This window comes from Chiloscyllium punctatum, chromosome 23 (genome assembly GCF_047496795.1).
Source record: "Chiloscyllium punctatum isolate Juve2018m chromosome 23, sChiPun1.3, whole genome shotgun sequence".
Classification (NCBI taxonomy): Eukaryota; Metazoa; Chordata; class Chondrichthyes; order Orectolobiformes; family Hemiscylliidae; genus Chiloscyllium; species Chiloscyllium punctatum.
In genome coordinates, this window is record NC_092761.1 from 82,457,532 (window position 1) to 82,476,632 (window position 19,101).

The 19,101-nt window shown below is 43.2% G+C and overlaps 1 protein-coding gene across 2 annotated transcripts; it reads left to right on the forward strand.

Annotated features, from left to right (window-relative positions):
* On the forward strand, positions 1 to 16,119 carry LOC140494183 (uncharacterized). Of its 2 annotated transcripts, none has more exons than XM_072593298.1 (4): positions 1 to 89; positions 7,895 to 7,969; positions 10,595 to 10,748; positions 15,505 to 16,119. In XM_072593298.1, exons 2-4 carry the CDS (start codon positions 7,927 to 7,929, stop codon positions 15,914 to 15,916), a joined length of 609 nt encoding a protein of 202 aa, XP_072449399.1. In that variant the 5' UTR covers positions 1 to 89; positions 7,895 to 7,926; the 3' UTR covers positions 15,917 to 16,119. The 2 variants fall into 2 exon arrangements, with proteins under 2 accessions (XP_072449399.1, XP_072449400.1); XM_072593299.1 differs by lacking the exon at positions 1 to 89 and adding an exon at positions 6,105 to 6,323.
* Positions 16,120 to 19,101: the final 2,982 nt, after the last annotated feature.

A 19,101-nucleotide genomic window follows, 5' to 3' on the forward strand; every position in this document is an offset into this window, starting at 1 on the left:
AAGAGATAACATGAAGTTAATAAATCTCAGAAATCTGAGGATGAGAAAGCAGATGTACAGTGCACAAGCAGGAAGACTAATTTGAGCAGGTAAGGAATGCTTTCTCATTGTTTCCTGAGGTCTAAACTGTAGCACATGGAAACAGGTAAAATTACAAGAAAATGTATTTCAGTAATGCTTCAGTCAATGAAAAGACCTTTTTTGATATTCAGTTTTGTTCAGCTCGCCAAACAGCTCTTTGGCTAACTTTCCAAATATTCTCTGGAATAATGTCTAATGGTATAATGTGGTTGAGTTGGTTCGTCCAAGTGTAATGTGCCTTCCTGCACAAGGGAGGGAAGAAACTGTCTAGATTTCCCACTCCTGCACATAACCTTCAAAAACAAACTATTCTGATGTTGAGGCTGATCTCTGTTAAGGGGCCATCTCTGAAGCCTGAGAGAGAATGAGATTTTCTTTTATAGAGTCATAGAGATGTACAGCCTGGAAACAGACCCTTCGGTCCAACCTGTCCATGCCGACCAGATATCCCAACCCAATCTAGTCCCACCTGCCAGCACCCAGCCCATATCCCTCCAAACTCTTCCTATTCATATACCCATCCAAATGCCTCTTAAATGTTGCAATTTAGGCCTCCACCACATCCTGAAGTCAAAGCAGACATTGTCCTACCTTCACATTAATTACATCTTACATTGTATTGTGTGGCACTAAGAAACAAACTTTGAACAAATCTCACAATTCAAGCCTGGGTATCCATGTGGCATTATGGGCCATCAGCAGCAGAAATGTACTCCAACACATTGTGCAACCGCGTGGTTTAGCATTTTTCCCACTCAAATGTTATCATCAAGCTAGGGGTTCAACACTGATTTGAATGAAGAGTGCAGTACGGCATGCTAGGAGTAGTGCCAGCTATATCTGAAAATGGTGTTACCTGGTGACGATCCAAAACTGGATGACTTTCATGCCAAACAGCATAAATACTATGTGATAGAGCTAAATGACTCAGCACAAAAAATAAACTAAAGCATTCAAAACTATATCTAGCCTGAAGTATCCCCTGGATGATTCTCTTGGCCTCCTTCACAATAAATGTTTGATCATTTCATTCATCTTTTCCTTATTAACTCCCCATTATCAGTGTCTAGAGGACTCAAACTTCACTTGTCCTTTTTAATTCCTGTAGAAACTTCTATCATGTTTATGTTTCAAGCCCTTCTCCATCGATGGACAGAGGTGGGTGGTGATAGCTCTTATGAGGCTTCCTGACCAAGGTTTGATTCCATGTGATTTCATGGGGTTCAGAATTGATTTTGAGGATTCTCAGCACAACGTAGCCTTGACTATCTTTATCACTGTGCCTCCATCCCTGGTGGGTCTGACCTGCAGGTAGGACAGTGCACACTCCTAGGTGGTGATGAATGAGATAGAGTCATAGAGATGTACAGCATGGAAACAGACCCTTCCATCCAACCTGTCCATAGTGACCAGATATCCCAACCCAATCTAGTCCCACCTGCCAGCACCCGGCCCATATCCCTCCAAACCCTTCCTATTCATATACCCATCCAAATGCCTCTTAAATGTTGCAATTGTACCAGCCTCCACCACATCCTCTGGCAGCTCATTCCATACACGTACCAGCCTCTGCATGAAAAAGTTGCCCCATAAGTCTCTTTTATATCTTTCTCCTCTCACCCTAAACCTATGCCCTCTAGTTCTGGACTCCCTGACCCCAGGGAAAAGACTTTGTCCATTTATCCTATCCATGTCCCTCATAATTTTGTAAACCTCTATCCCCTCAGCCTCCAACGCTCCAGGGAAAACAGCCCCAGCCTGTTCAGCCTCTCCCTATAGCTCAAATCCTCCAACCCTGGCAACATCCTTGTAAATCTTTTCTGAACCCTTTCAAGTTTCACAACATCTTTCTGATAGGAAGGAGACCAGAATTGCACGCAATATTCCAACAGTGGCCTAATCAATGTCCTGTACAGCCGCAACATGACCTCCCAACTCCTGTACTCAATACTCTGATCAATAAAGGAAATGATTGATGAGGGCAGAGCAGTAGATGTGATCTATATTAGCTAAAATAAATGTAATGAAGAAATTGCCATTTCTGACCCTAAACCTAAACCTGACACAACATGATGCCTAATTTTCAGATTCATAGAACCATAAAATCCCTACAGTGTGGAAACAGGCCCTTCAGCCCACCAAGTCCACACCAACCCTCCGAAGAGTAACCCACCTAGACTATTCCCCTACCCAATCATCCTATATTTACTCCTGACTAATGCACCTAACCTACACATCCCTGAACACTATAGATTATTTAGCATGGCCAATTCACAAACCTGCACATCTTTTGAATTGTGGGAGGAAACTAGAACACCCGGAGGAAATCCACACAGACATGGGGAGGATGTGCAAACTCCACACAGACAGTCGCCTGAGGCTGGAATCGAACCTGGGTCCCTGGTACTATGAGACAGATGTATGGATAGAAACAACATTTTAGAAGCATGTTGTGAGTAGAATGGCAATTATTTTACTCATTTGATTCCTTGTAGGTAGCTATAGGATTAGTTTGTGATAACTGACCACATACTCCAACTTGATTCATTGTATCATACATTTGATCATCTTCAGCAAGAACTGTCTGCATTTCATTCAATGCAAACAAACTATTTGTAGATGTAGGAGATCAGAGCTGAAAATGTGTTGCTGGAAAGGCGCAGCAGGTCAGGTAGCATCCAAGGAGCAGGAGAATCGACGTTTTGGGCATGAGCCCTTCTTCAGGAATGAGGAAGGTGTACCAAGCGGGTGAAGATAAAGGGTAGGGAGGAGGGACTTGGGGGAGGGGCGTTGGGAATGCGATAGGTGGAAGGAGGTCAAGGGGAGGGTGATAGGCCGGAGTGGGGGTGGGGGTGGGGGTGGAGAGGTCAGGAAGAAGATTGCAGGTTAGGAAGGTGGTGCTGAGTTCAAGGGTTGGGACTGAGACAAGGTGAGGGGAGGCAAATGAGGAAACTGGAGAAATCTGAGTTCATCCCTTGTGGTTGGAGGGTTCCTAGGCGGAAGATGAGGCTCTCTTCCTCCAGCCGTCGTGTTGCTATGGTCTGGTGGGATTGAGGAGTCCAAGGACCTGCATGTCCTCGGTGGAATGGGAGGGGGAGTTGAAGTGTTGAGCCACAGGGTGGTTGGGTTGGTTGGTCCGGGTGTCCCAGAGGTGTTCTCTGAAACGTTCCGCAAGTAGGCGGCCTGTCTCCCCAATATAGAGGAGGCCACATCGGGTGCAGTGGATGCAGTAAATGATGTGTGTGGAGGTGCAGGTGAATTTGTGGCAGATATGGAAGGATCCCTTTGTGCCTTGGAGTGAAGTGAGGGGGGAGGTGTGGGCGCAAGTTTTGTATTTCTTGCAGTTGCAGGGGAAGGTGCCGGGAATGGAGGTTGGGTTGGTGGGGCGTGTGCACCTGACGAGGGAGTTACGGAAGGAGTGGTCTTTTCGCAACACTGATAGGGGAGGGGAGGGAAATATATTCCTGGTGGAGGGGTCCGTTTGGAGGTGGCAGAAATGACGACGGATGATACGATCTGTCTGGAGGTTGGTGGGGTGGTAGGTGAGGGCCAGTGGGGTTCTGTCCTGGTGGCGATTGGAGGGGCGGGGCTCAAGGGCGGAGGAGCGGGAAGTGGAGGAGATGTGGTGGAGGGCATCGTTGATCACGTCTGGGGGGAAATTGCGGTCTTTGAAGAAAGAGGCCATCTGGGTTGTTCGGTATTGGAACTGGTCCTCCTGGGAGCAGATGCGGCGGAGACGAAGGAATTGGGAATATGGAATGGCGTTTTTACAGGGGGCAGGGTGGGAGGAGGTGTAGTCTGGGTAGCTGTGGGAGTCGGTCAGTTTATAGTAAATGTCCATGTTGATTTGGTCAACCGAGATAGAAATGGAGAGGTCTAGGAAGGGGAGGGAGGAGTCTGAGACGATCCAGGTGAATTTGAGGTTGGGGTGGAAGGTGTTAGTAAAGTTGATGAACTGTTCAACCTCCTCGTGGGAGCACGAGGCAGCGATGATACAGTCATCGATGTAGTGGAGGTAAAGGTGGAGGTGGTGCCAGTGTAGCTGCGGAAGATGGACTGTTCCACATATCCTACGAAGAGGCAGGCATAGCTAGGGCCCATGCGGGTGCCCATGGCTACTCCTTTGGTTTGGAGGAAGTGGGAGGATTGGAAAGAGAAGTTGTTCAGCGTGAGGATCAGTTCAGTCAGTCGAAGGAGGGTGTCAGTGGAAGGGTACTGGTTGGTACGGCGGGAAAGGAAGAAGCTGAGGGCTTTGAGTCCTTCGTGATGGGGGATGGAAGTGTACAGGGACTGGATGTCCATGGTGAAGATAAGGCATTGGGGACCGGGGAAGCGAAAACCATGGAGGAGGGCGTGGGTCGTGTCCCAAACATAGGTGGGGAGTTCTTGGACTAAGGGGGACAGGACCGTGTCGAGGTATGCAGAGATGAGTTCGGTGGGGCAGGAGCAGGTTGAGATAATGGGTCGGCCGGGGCATCAGGTTTGTGGATTTTGGGCAGGAGGTAGAAACGGGTGGTGCGGGGTTGTGGGACTATGAGGTTGGAGGTGGTGGATGGGAGATCCCCTGAGGTGATGAGGTTATGGATGGTCTGGGAGATGATGGTTTGGTGGTGGGAGGTGGGGTCATGGTCAAGGGGGCAGTCAGAGGAGGTGTCCGCGAGCTGTGGCGACGGCAGAAACGGTGTTGTTCCCGATAGCCATGCACCCCGCGGAGGCTGCGAATCTGTCAGCGATGGTCTTCCTGGCGATCATGGAGCAGTTGTCTGGGTGGCGATCGCGGAGGCGGCAAGGTTAGTGGGGGCAGAAGTGACATCATGGTTCGCGATGGCGGTGGTTGCCGTGGGCGCAACAGCGGCCGCGTGGTTAATGGCGCCGGAGTGATTTCGGAGGCCGATGGAAGATTCTGGAACAGTTGAGGAACCCAGAGTGTGGGGGTAAGTACATGAAAGTTTTTGGTACTTACTGTCTTTAATACATTTTCAGCTCTGATCTCCAGCACCTGCAGTCCTCACTTTCTCCTATTTGTAGGAGACAAATCCTATTTAAGGGTCAGTTTCCACTATTTCCTGCAAAGCAACTCTTGTTTCAAAGTAGTACTGACAGTATAGCATAATTCTGAAGTAAAATTTGGTTCAAGTCCAGAGGGAATTGACATGAGAGTCCCTGGAGGAAGCCCTGTCATGATGCCAGGTGACATTTGTGTCTTCTTGGGCAGTAATTCTGGTATGGTGCCAACTTTAATGTTAAACATCTCACTTTATGTTTTGACTCACCCATTTACATTGTGAGTAACTGAACAGCTGGGATTCTGCCACTGAACGTCCTCTGTATCTGAGAAAGATTACTGTGACAGCCATACATATTATACAGTAAATATGCAGTTCCAAACTGCTACCAGCAGCATAAATTCACTTTAATGCTTATTAAATATGCATTACCAAGAAAAGGAACACAAGTTATGTGTTGACTGAACAATTGGAGCAGAAAAGCTGTTTCTCCCAAGATTGTAGTTTATTGTAAAACTTGGAGAAATAACTCTGTCCTATTTTATTGCTAACATTATCAATTTTCTGCAGCTTTCCAAGTTAGTGCCAACTACTTTTAAGTTACATGCAGTTGTGTGTCCATCAGTACTGGTTTTCACATAAGACTTGACATATTATTTTCTGTTGAATTTAAACCTGGAGATAAATGGTCACAGTGCTAATTCTCAAAATCAAATGCTGAATGCTTTTTTAACCAGATACTGAAGGCAATGTATGTCTGTTTCTATGTCTCTTGTTGTTGGAATTACTGGCCATTTATTGGTGTCAGACTTGAAAAATCAGTTAATAGTTAAATACTTCAATTTTTAATGTTGATAATTTAGAAAATGCACATGTTTAATGGAGTAAATTTAAAAATATTTTTAAAAGCGTATGTATTCTTTTTACAATAATTCTTGTGTTTTCTCTATGACTTGTACAATAGAAAAGTAATTTCAATAAAAATACCTATTGTTCAGGGTGTTCTCAATCACCGTGACTACAGCCCAGCTAAATGATCAGGAAGTCGAGCTACCTGCAATTTGAGAAGGTTTGAGCTGGTCAAACTAAATCTTTACTCCTGAACTGGGAGCAGAGTGGAAGTTTCAGGAGCTGCAAAGAAGTTTGGAACAAAATAAGACCAGCAAGCTTTTAAAAATACCAAGTGTAATCACCTCAATAAGTGATGACAGGCCAGTGTCAATATCAAGCATCTAGGTCAGTATGGGACCATTACCTGAAGAAAATATTCTTTTATCTTCCCCAATTATATGCATTCAGTTCTAAACACTCTCTGCTGCATCACTGAAAATATTTCCACTTCCTACCTGTGCCTTAATAAGTCACAGCAATATATGAAGCTGGCAGGTTTCCAGTTTGTAGGTTCCATTGTCTGCGCAGTATGGAGAGATTGTGGAAATTGCAGTATACAGAGTGAAATATATCGCAGCATCCATGTCCTGTATCAATGAATGACAGAAGGCAAGCTTGATTCTTCTACTGGATTAGTGGTACTGTCAGGATATCAAACATTACTCCACATTTATCACTCTTGGGCAACGTTCAACAAACCCACCTCAGCATGGAATGCCCCAGATGCAGTGTAAAACTCTCTCCAATCTACTCCTATGAAGGTGAATAATGTTAACATTAGGGAATGGAGCACCTTTTTGTTTTGTGGGGTGTTTTGCTCATTTTTGTCTGATTTTGCAGGTCTTCTAAATTTGTAGCAACAAAGACATCTGTTATGGTTTACATCTATAACAACCAACTATCAATGAGTAAAGACTTGCTAATTTGTAATTGTCCAGAACTGATGAATGATAGGGTTAATAAGTTCAAGCAATGATTGAAGCGAAAGGCAATTTGAAACTAAAAAGGGCAGTATGTAGAAATTGTGCAGCCACAGCCTAAATGCAATGCAGAATCAGTAACCAGGAAATGATCTTGAAAAAAGGCAGATATTTTGTTATAATAAATTGCTGTCAGACTAGGTTACTTAAACTTGTTTCACATAGAAACCTTACAACCAGCAGAGACCAAGAAAGACTTAGCCACTAGTCCAGGATGGATTTGAACTCAACTTTCACAGCTGTCAGTACATTTTCTTAGGCTCAAATGAAAGAAACGTACAAACAGGACAGATTCCAGAAAGGTATCAGAAGCTTCAATGATGACTTATGTAGGATATACATTTACTGCATTCTCTGCATCTTTTTGAACTAAAAGTCCAAGGGTCAATATTGGAAACAGACTGCAATGTTTAAAAGATTATGTGAAGGCATTGGGAATAAGGCCAAGACCATACTTGAGTCCCATACTCCAGTTCTATAAACCTGACTGTAGGAAGAAGAAAACTTTAGGGAGAGAGAAATTTTCACAGTTCTGATATACAGGGCTTGAAAAATTAGTAGGCTGAGAAGAAAGTGCTTTAGCATATATATTTTTCTAATAGTTAGGAGACTGAAACTATACATGATACTTAGAATGTGTTCTCACCAAAGGTTTATATAGTTTCTAGTTAGACAGCGTTACTCCTTTACAAAAACCCTTTGTAAGAATAGAATGGCAGGGAAAATTACAAAATGATCTGTGAAATACCCAAAGCTTGGGATATCTTATCTCCTATCTGGCTCCAAAGGTCACTCCAATGTCTTGAAGTGACCCAGCAATAACTATCATTAATAATTTAATTCTGCGTTTCCTGTGTATGGTTGGTAAAGAATTGTGCTGTGACAATGAACCTTCTAACACATAAATATAATGGTTATGCCCATTCAATTCTCTAGCCGCCACAGAGGTGTGAGGACCTGACACCATTATGAAGATGCTTACAGTTACTTTGATGCTCCTTCTGGTCAAAGGTACATTAAAAGTCTCTTCAAACTAACACAAAACATTCGTAAAACAAAACAATGATGTAGGAACTGAAAATCAGAGCAATAGATTATTTTAACAGGTTTCCAGTTTCCTTTGTTTGTGCAGTACAGGGAGCTTGAGGTTCTGTAAATTACAACACATAAAATGGAATATACCACAACACCCATGTCCTACATTGCTGAATGCAGGAGACAGGGTCAGTTCTTTCATTTTGAGAGGTCTTACCGCTAGGGTCAAACATCTCTCCACACTTTGCACTCTGGGTCATCATTCAACAAATCCAGCTGGGCGTGAAATGTCCCAGATACAAAGTGCAGCTCCCTCCAATCTACACCAAAGTGAAGAGCATTAATACAATTGAATGGAACACATTTCCTATTAGTTATCCATTCAGATTATGATTCAGCTGCAATGTTAAATGGGATGTGTTCAATGAGAAACAGAAGTTGAACAAAGTGCTCCCTCGGCATCTCTGACACAGCTGAATTAAAATGGCTATGGTAGGATCATGGGAGCCAAGGTCACCCTGACAAGTGACCCAGTTAGACTGGAAGCAATTGACTAGTTTATCAATTGCCAGGCTACAGACCATTGTCTTAGCTCATGTGAATGAATGAATGATTTATTGTCACATGTATTTCACAGTGAAATACAATACATTACTGTGAAAACTTGCATTTGTTGCCAAAATTCAGTGTCATTTTGATAGCCTAAAAATAAGAGAAAATGTGGTGACTTTGATTAACTTTCCTAAAAAGCGGTGGCATGGCGGCTCAGTGGTTAGCACTGCTGCCTCACAGCACCAATTCCTGCCTCGGGTGACTGTCTGTGTGGAGTTTGCACATTCTCCCTGTGTCTGTGAGGGTTTCCTCTGGTTTCCTCCCACAATCCAAAGATGTGCAGGTCAGGTGAATTAGCCATTCTAAATTGCCCATAGTGTTAGGTGCATTAGTCAGAGGGAAATGGGTCTGGGTGGGTTAATCTTTGGAGGGTCGGTGTGGACTGGTTGGGCCAAAGGACCTGTTTCCACACTGTAGGGAATCTAATCTAAGCATAATAAAGAAGAATTTATAGTGTATCAGAGGTACTTTTTTTGTTAATTAAGGTTATTTTTGTGATGTTGTCCACAGCTGAAAAAAATTTCAGCTCTGTTATATTCAAGGCTATCTTCAAAACAAATAGTAATGAGATTAATTTTGATACTGATGGATGGAAAGAATGCGGATTTATGATTCAGATGAGATTTGACACTGGCTTTTCTGATAGTGTGAAGTATTATCTGTCAAACATTATCTGAAAATTTTCCCCGTGGCCTGACCATTAGTCCTTCCTCAAACTGCATCATCCAAACCATACTGACATCCCCCTTCAAACTGCTTATTTTTGGAATCTTGCTGTGCATATGATGGCAGCATAAAACTAATGAGTTGCTTGGGTGTGACACACTTTGTGATAGCTCAGTGAGATGGGCACTCTTGTTCATTACGCTAAGAAGTATTTGAATAACCATTTTGATTGCAAGACCCAGTTGAAGTAACCCTCAGTTACAGTGAGCAAGGGTTTCCTATCCTGCATTGTAGTGTAGCCCCCTGGGCTAGAACGTGTGTTCATGGACATCAGGTGACAAGAAGAAAAGAAAAGCATGAAATTAGATAACAGCTTCTACGCTAATTAGACATACCAAAGAGTTTTACATTAAATGAAGCACTTTTGTGAAATGTGGTTATGTAGGAAATATGTCAATCAATTTGTAGTTGACAAAATCTAATAAACAACCAAAGTAGCCACAGTCCCAGTGGATCATAGGGCTGCTCTCTAATTGACAGTGGGTCTGCATGTCATTGAGAGACAACTGGTGGTGAGTTTAACCTGAGGGTCACCACACCTCAGGCGAGAGGCAAGGTTGAGAAGGTGGGACCTTCAACCTGACCTCAATGATCTATTTGTGTGATGTTGGAATAAATATTTGCCTGGATTCTTAGGAGGATTGCCTTTTACTTCTGTTCTAAATGGGATCAGCATGGAATTACAGATGGGATTTTGATTTCATACTCAATGTGAGAGGCAGCACTCCCTCTGTCCAGCACTGAAGAGTCAGCCTTGATTTCATACTCAGGATTCAAAGGTATGTTTGCTCTCGGAGCTTCAGCAGCTACCAACTGAGTCACGGCTGACACCTGAATGTTGTCCATGCTGTAGGCACCCATCAACCTGGACTATTATGAGAAATAGGTCTTTCATAAAGAAGACTGATCACATAATTGAGCTTAGTTTTATTCAGTCATGGGATGAGGGCACTGCTGTCTAGGCTGGCAATGTCCTCCCTAGAGGACATTAGTGAATCAGTTGGGTTTTTCTTGACAATGGATTGATCATCATTAGACTCATAATTCCATATTTTTAAAAAAATTTGAATTCAAATTCCACCACAGCCACAGCAGAGATTCAAACCTATGTCCCCAGAACATGACCTGGATCTCTAGATTAACAATCCTGTGTAATACCACTTGGCCATCCCATCTCTTGACATTAAGGATGTAGCCCCTCACATGATCTTTCCACATAAACACTCTGACTAAGCAGGATTTTTTTCTTATCTTCTTCCTCAGGAATCCAGGGTAATGTTATCCCCCAGAATGAAACTGAATTGAATGAACCCGTATCCAGGCCACACCCTTTGTGGGATTTATTGAATATCAGGAGTGAAATAGTTACTAGAGCCATTGAAGTCCTCTCGCAGTCTGACATCGGCAAATCAATTCAGTAAGTAATTTGTGACCAGTTATTTAAACATCATCGGATGTATTTCCAGTTAGTCACTCTCTCTACCTTGAAGATATTCCTTAAAACTTTTGATTTTGACCAGGCTTTTGGTCACAAATTACAATATTGCCTCATGTGGTTGAGCATTAAGTGCTATTTGATCGTGCACCTTGTGATGTTTTACTTAATTTAAAGTCAGATTATCAATACAAGTTACCCTTAGTTTTTTGAATCAATGTATTTAGATGTATTACAAAACACATCGGAAGCAGGTGGGATTCAAACCCAGGCATTCTAGATCATAGATAGGGACACTACCACTGTCCAACAAAAACCTCTCAAGTTACCCTTACATTTTTCTTTTTTTTATATCCAGACATGCTCTCACATACAACTTTCCCATCACCTAATCACCAGGGCCTTTTTTTTAATGCTACTAACCACCACAGTAATCGCCTGTGTAGCCAATTAAATATTTACAAGCAAAGCCCATCATGGGTAATGCAAGCCATCAAAGTGAAGGGGGAGAGTAGGAAGGGGCTCAATCAATATGGAGTTGGAGGGGAGATGAAGCACTATATCCCCAGCAGTTGACCACTTCTCTCTAAATACATCGAGTAAGTTACCCTTAAATTTTGTTTTATTAATCTATTTTTCTGATTAACGTGTTCAATGATGTTATTACAGACTTCTGGAGCAGATGGAACTTGAACCTGGGCTTCCTGGTCCAGGGGTAGGAACACTACCACTTGTATCACAAAAGGACCTTGCAAACAACAGAGGATGGTTTCCCCAAGCCATCACCCTCTGGGTTATGGGCCTCACACATCCCTGCTGCTATAGCACTCAGCTCACATCAAGTTACCCTCAGTTTTTTGTTTTAAGTTTAACCTGTTTTTCCTAATCAATCTGTTCAGCCATGTTATTATGCACTTCTGGAGCTGGCTGGGACTTGAACCCTGGTCTCTCGATACAGGGATAGGGGTAGGGACACTACCACTGCGCCACAAGAACCCCTCCAATTTTTCCTTATTGTTGTAACAGTAATGTATGTCAGCTGAGAATATGCACAAATGGGCTGATTACTCAATCCTGAGGGGTGCTAGGCAGCAGACCATGTCTAGGTTTTCCTTCTCTTTAAAGACTGTGACTGCAACATTTTCTGACTAGATTCCCTGAGATTGTGAGGAAATCTGTTCAGATATTATCCTTCCAGCCTGATCACAGTGTCTTGTGGCCTAATCACTCTACTTGTTTATTTAAAATATTTAGCAACAGGAAATCTGCTTTAATGTCAACACATCTGACCCTGACCTTGTTCTTTCCCTCAGGCTCCTCTCTCCCTTAGATACATAACACCTTCACATTTCAATAGTTTTCACTGGCACAGTAATCCTTTCCAAATGAACAAACTCCTCCTGAGTTCCCTCTGTCTTCTAGTTTTACATTTTTATTCTATAGTGTTTGGTTCCTTCACCATAATAAACTAAATTGCCAGGTACTAAATTTGCCATTTCCAGTTCTAATCGTGTAAACTTTGATGGGGTCACCTTAAAGCCAAGGGTCGCAGGGTAGCGAAATATGCTCACAGCCATCCTCCAACATTCAGAATTATCCTTTTTGCTCACTCCACTGCGCTGTCAAAACAATAAAACTCCATCAGCCTCTCCTTATGAATTTTCTCAAACATTAATATCAGTAGATTATTATTGTGCATTGCCTTGTTGGCATCTGTGGCTAAGGAATACAACTCCATGTCAATGGTATTTTACCAACTGGCCAGATTAGAGTTAGAATTAGGTTTTATTGTCACATGTACTCAAGTACAAAAGTACAGGAAATGGCACCATACACGGCACCATCTTAGGTACAAAGTACCTAGTTACAGATCTTAGGCACTAAAATAGATTAGGTACAAAGAAAGAGAAAGGAAGAAAAAGATTGAAGGTTCTCCATTGCAGTTATCCATTGTATAAATTGAGAAAATAAAGAAATAAAGTTAAAAGACAGACATTAAAGTCCTTCTGTAGCTGTAGTCACACCATGCTGGGGGCTTTCCACACATGATCTCACACTCCCCCCGTACTAGGCAGACCACTATGGGACTCACAAGTAGCTGACTGCCATCTATGACAGGCTGACTGCTCCGGGCTGTCAGGCCGGTTACCACCAGCCACCCTGTTCCAGCCCCACTGATCATCCTGCTCCATTCTGGGTCATCGACCACTGGCCATGTGACCACCTGCTCTTCTCCAGGCAGCCATTCCTGGTGAATTCCAATTTTGGACCACACGGGGCCACAGAAATGCTGTGTTGGGTCACTCAGCAAAGGAGACGAGTGCCACTGAAAGAGGGAATTTCCCCCCACTGGCATGGTTAGAGGGCCAATTGTCCAACTTGCAAGTACTGATTTTGACCAAATTGGGTGTTTGCAGAGGTAGTACTGTGGAGTGTTTCAGGAAGTTGACTTTTTTATAGGTGTGATAGAAAAGGGTCCTGCATCTCTACTGGGAGCGAAGGGGAAGTGGTGTGTATTGTGTGGTGGGGTGGGGGAGTTTTGCTCAGGGAATTTGGTGGCATGGCCACATAAAGGCTTCCAAAGCTGTTGGCATTGCAACAGCAATCTTTCTGGCCATGCGGAGAGATGAAGCAGAGGTTACAGAGAGGTGATATCCTCTGCTAAGTTGGAGTGGAAATCCCAAACCCCTTGACAGTAACTTGAAGCTATCGCCCATACCCCAGGGCCTCTTTCTGCATCCTTATCAGTGAACCCAAGATGTCATCTTATCCCCCCCTGCAGGGGAGCTAATGTCAGTATACTCTGGTTCATTACCCATTGCAGTCATTATCTAAGCCTCTAGTGGGCAGCTGAAGTTTCATCTCATTTTCTAGTTAGCCTGCTCCTGAGCTATGAGCTCTCTCTGGTGTGGTTGCAGCCAGGTAGAACCCATTAATTCACTGAATGCAGATCCTAACTCTATATTAGCCTCTAGAATTCATGCAATGCCAGTGTCTGAGCTGTTGGTGCTTATTGTTCGATGGGTTGACTCCATTTCTCCTGGACCTTCTGTGACTTGGTAGGTGGCTGTTCTTAGATGGCTGGAAGGAGCAACTTGATTGGTTGTGGGAAGGGGCTCAGATACAATGCAAACTCTGACAGAGGCAGGGCTTGCTACATATTTGACACATAATGGAACAGTGGGATACAGAGACAGGGTGGGAGGAACCTTGAATGGGATATAAACACCATCACAGTTTCATCGATCTGTTCCTGTGTTGTAGATTTTATATGTCACAACATCCCTAACTTGCACTTCTCACCAGAGAACAGGGTAAGAGTGTGATAGATGTATGTTGAGATGGGGCAGAAGGCAGGAACATACCATTGTCCTCAATGTTCTTAGTGACTCTGATAGAGGTCAGGAGATGCAGGTATCTCTATCCCTGCTCCAAATGGTCATGAGGGTCCTCATCTTGCAATAGCAAGCAGATGTTAGTAATTGTGTTGCATAGTGTTTGGGTTATGCTCAAAAGCCAGAGGTATGTCAAAACAGTGAGTGCTGGAGATAAAACTGGCATCAGTAGGATGTGTATGGGGGTGAGTTGGAATATTTGGAGATGAGGCCGGAATCTTGAATGCCAGGGGACACTAATGGGTTATTTTGGGCTGTAACGCATTGGACAAAGAAAGTGGTTGGTGCTATATGGGATAGGAAATGTTATCTGAAGGTGTAGTTCCTGACATTAGCCACCCATGTGAGATGAAGAAACTTTGTGTGGCTCTGCGGCCAAGTTCTTATAGAAACATCAGCATTTCTCTCATTGATGTCTGCCACTGAGGCCTTCAGCATTACTTCATGACCCCAGGACCCCTCTCTTTTCTCAGCTGCTCTGTTGTGCAGCTCCTATTTGTAGCCAGTGCCAGAACAGTCAGCCAGCAGTAGTTGGCAGCTCCTCTTTCAATGGGTGACACGCTGGCTCAGTGGTTAGCACTGCTGCCTCACAGCGCCAGGGACCCAGGTTCGATTCCAACCTTGGGCGACTGTCTGTGTGGAGTTTGCACGCCGTGGGTTTCCTCTGGATACACTGGTTTCCTCCCACGGTCCAAAGATGTGCAAGTTAGGTGAATTGACCATGCTAAATTGCCATAGTGTTCAGGGGTGTGTAGGTTAGATGCATTACTCAGGAGTAATATGGTAGGGGGAATGGGTCTGAGTGGGTTTCTTTTCAGAGGGTCAATGTGGACTTGTTGGGCCGAAGGGCCTGCTTCCACACTGAAGGGATTCCACGATTCTATGGGACAGAGTGCCTTTCAGAGGTCCGTACCACCTGGCAGCAGTGCACACTGCTCAACCGTCCACTGAGTGTTCAGCAGCACAGGCTCAGATCAATGATGAGGTAGCAAAGCTGCCTTGGAGGCGGGGAAGAGGGTGGGGAGGTAATGGTGGATATCTGGCATTGCTACCCCCACACTCAAAAAAGAAAGGTCAACAACAATTTTTACCTTTGTGCATCCCCTTGTGTGTTTTCATCAAGAGGAAGTGAGGTAGTGAAGGACAGATGACCTTACAGAGGCAGGGCTTGCTACTTATTTGACAGAGAATGGAACAGTGGGATACAGAGACAGGATGGAAGGAACCTTGATTAGGATATAAACACCATCACAGACAAAGTAGTCTCATTGACCTGTTCTTGTGTTGTAGGTTTTACATGTAAGTTGTGAAAACATTGCTATATTATTTCTCCCCCTACAAAGGGCCAAGATAGCAGGTATTGATGGAATTCTTGAAGACTGGGTTGTTAGTTCAACAAAGCAACTTTCCACCTTGGCAAAAGGACTCACATGGAAAGAGGAGCCACTCATTGATAAGGTTTTCAACCAGACCATTTTGGTTTGGAAGAAACTGGCGTTTGCTGATGAAGAGCTGCATGAAATATTTGGACAGGAAGAATACGCCACCATTCATGAGCAATTGGAGAAGCTTGAAGAAATCCTGCATCATTCCAATGAGACCCAGAGGCTCACAACTAATAATCTGAATCAGTTATACCATCATTTGGCGAGAAGCTACAACTTAACTATTCCTTACTCTGGAAAAATAGTTCAAAAACTACAAGATCTTGTATCTCTAGTTCATAACGCAACGGAGGAATTGAAAACTTGGTGAAAGTGAACACAGGACCGTCAACTGCAACTTGAGTAGACACCTGATCGCTTCGGAAACCAAAGCGGTGAATTAAGGAATACAAATTAAACTCCCAATCAACCATTACGTAACCAACCTCCATTTGATGTTGTTAGTTGTAATTAATATAAACAAACATATTCTAATAGCTATACAAATTGGCACGAACAAAATTAGTCTTTTTTTAAGAAAAACTGACAATCTACTTTAGATTAGAGTGGTGCTGGAAAAGCACAGCAGGTCAGGCAGCATCCGAGGAGCAGGAAAATCGACGTTTCAAGCAAAAGCCCTTCCTGATGAAGGGCTTTTGCCCGAAACGTCGATTTTCCAGCTCTTCGGATGCTGCCTGACCTGCTGTGCTTTTCCAGCACCACTCTAATCTAAACTCTGGTTTCCAGCATCTGCAGTCCTCACTTTTGCCTAATATACTTTAGTTAGTGAGTGGCTTGATCAACACCTCCCAGAATCACTAGGATGCCTGTGCATTCTTAACAAAGACCATTTATTCAGCCGACCCAATCAAATGAAGTCTCAAAAAATGTGAACCTGGAACGAAATAGCCAAATAAACAAGTCCTTAATTAATTAACTATTTTAAAGTAGAATTTTGCCTGTCCCTGAATTTAGTCTGTAATTGGAAAATCAAGTGTAAATATTTTAGTGGGGTAAGGGAATGAGATGGAATAGTAATTGAGGGGTCTACATACTGCTCTGGGAATATGGTTTCAAATCGTAGTGTTAATATGCGTTTCTTGATTGAAAAAGAAGGCAAAGGGTATGAGGGTAGGCAGGAAAATATAGTTGTAGCCCCTATCAAATCAGCCATAAATGTAAATAGGGTGGGGCAGGCTCAATGGGCTGAATGGCCTACTCCTGCTTCTAGTTCTTATGTTAGCCCCATCCTGAGATATTTTGTTTTGGTGTTACTTCACCTTCTGTAAACTAATTGGCTCATGAGAGGATTGTGAAACTGGATTAAGAGGGAAATTAATATGTTCAGAAAATGATATCCTACTTGGAAGCCAGTAAAGATATTTTCAGGCCTGTTAAAGTCGTAGTCATAGAGATGTACAGCATGGAAACAGACCCTTCTGTCCAACCCGTCCATGCTGACCAGTTACCCCAACCCAATCTAGTCCCACCTGCCAGCAACTGGCTCATATCCCTCCAAACTCTTTTATTCATATACCCATCCAAATGCCTCTTAAATGTTGCAATTGTACCAGCCTCCACCACATCCTCTAGCAGCTCATTCCATCCACGTACCACCCGCTGCATGAAACAGTTGCCCCTTAGGTCTCTTTTATATCTTTCCCCTCTCAACCTAAACCTATGCCCTCTAGTTCTGGATTCCCCCACCCCAGGGAAAAGACTTTGTCTGTCCATCCTATCCATGCCCCTCATGATTTTATAAACCTCTATAAGGTCACCCTCTGACAAAAAGTGAGGTGGCTGAGAAAGATGAGTGTGGTTGGAGGGACTGCTGGAAAAGGTAGGGGAAACATCATGTTTCATCAAATCTTTCTGTATGTGATTCAGAAAATATGGAGTATGTAGCTGCAAAGACACAGAAGGGAGAGTAATTGAAATGTCACAGTAGTTATTGTCTATTGTTACAGACAATATAAAAATAATCAGGCAGCTTTCCATTAATTGAGTGCTCATGAGTTTGATTGTTTAATAATTCACTGATTAGAAATGATTGTCTATCGAATCAAAAGTACAGAGAAATGTCAACAGCCATCTGGAATGGATGCATGAGGTGTTTTGGTTATAATATTCTTTGTCAAGATTTGAAAGATACTTTTAAAATAAATGGCCATAGAATTATGTAAAACAAGTCCAATTAATACTTTGCTCTTTCTGAAACTATGTAACCATTTAAAATGCTGATACTTTATGCACTGCATTACCATTAGTGGGAATGCTGGATTTTCAATATTCTCTATAGCGTATGTACTCTATTTAATGAAGTATAAAGAAAAATAAAAGTTGGAAACAAAACAGACATCCTACAACTCTTTACAGCCAATAAAGTACTTTTTTTGAAGTTTAGTCACTGTTGTAATTTGCACACAGCAAGCTCCCACAAGCAGCGATGTGGTAGTGACAAGATCATTTGTTTTTATGATGCTGATTGAGGGATAAATATTCACCACTGCACCATGGACAACTCACATCATTTTCCCTGAAATCACACTATGGGATTACGATCACCCCTGGGACATAACAAGATCTTTATTTGATGATTGATCTGAAAGATGGCAGCTGAGACAGTGTGGCACACCCTCAGTACCGACTTGCATTGTCAACTTCAATCACAAGACCTGAACTATCTGGCTTGAAGCTTAGTCCTGCATTGAGCTGTGATTAATTTCGCAACCTCACATCTCCTCAGTGCTATTAATCTCCATGTGTTTTAGATCACAAGAGAAATTGTGATACCTTTGAAAGCTATCTGTGTAGGGAACAACATGTTTGGCATACACTTTATAGTTTGTGCATTTAAATGCATTTACATGTACAGGTCAACAGAATAGATAAGGAAGTATCCTGACTGAAACTGGTAAGACATTCTGAAGGAAGTGGTCAGTGTCAAAACATAACTCAATGTATTGGTTACATGAGGCACTATAGCACTGAGCCACCATTTGAATGTTTATATGACAACAGGGTTCAAATTGGCATAAGACCTCAGGGCCAGAGAGCAGTAAGGGTGTGAGTGAATGAAGGACAGTGAGAGTGACCTTCCTAGCCTGCCCTACTATCTTAACCACTGTCATCCTTAATTGGGCATGTCTAGGAAGGGTGGGAGCATGGCCAAGAGGAGGCTATTTTACCCAGATTGCACCTTGCTACCGAGACAAGTGGACCCACAACTTAGGCCCCCGCTCCAGAATAGTTACATTTTGAGCGTGAGAGAGTTGGAAGAAAAAAAGCCATGTAGCTGTACGTGAACCAGACACACACATTCAGACACACAGGCTGTTTAGTGTGGGAAAGAGCACACCCTTCTCCTCCTCCTTCCCCCTCCGCAACAACCTACCCACATAGTGGGCCAGGAGAGTGGTAAACCTCAGGCTGCTTTCCACTGAGACCAGCTCAGAGTGTGTGCCGCTAAAAGGCGACACAAGATTAGTTAATTCTGAGTCCTTATCTCAGCCCTAG

Excerpts from the sequence above, each read along its gene's own strand:
- LOC140494183 (XM_072593298.1), top strand. The coding sequence starts at position 7,927 with ATGAAGATGCTTACAGTTACTTTGATGCTCCTTCTGGTCAAAG. Across the intron at positions 7,970-10,594 it reads GATGCTCCTTCTGGTCAAAG|GAATCCAGGGTAATGTTATC; the intron begins GTACATTAAAAG and ends CTTCTTCCTCAG. Across the intron at positions 10,749-15,504 it reads GACATCGGCAAATCAATTCA|GGCCAAGATAGCAGGTATTG; the intron begins GTAAGTAATTTG and ends CCCCCTACAAAG.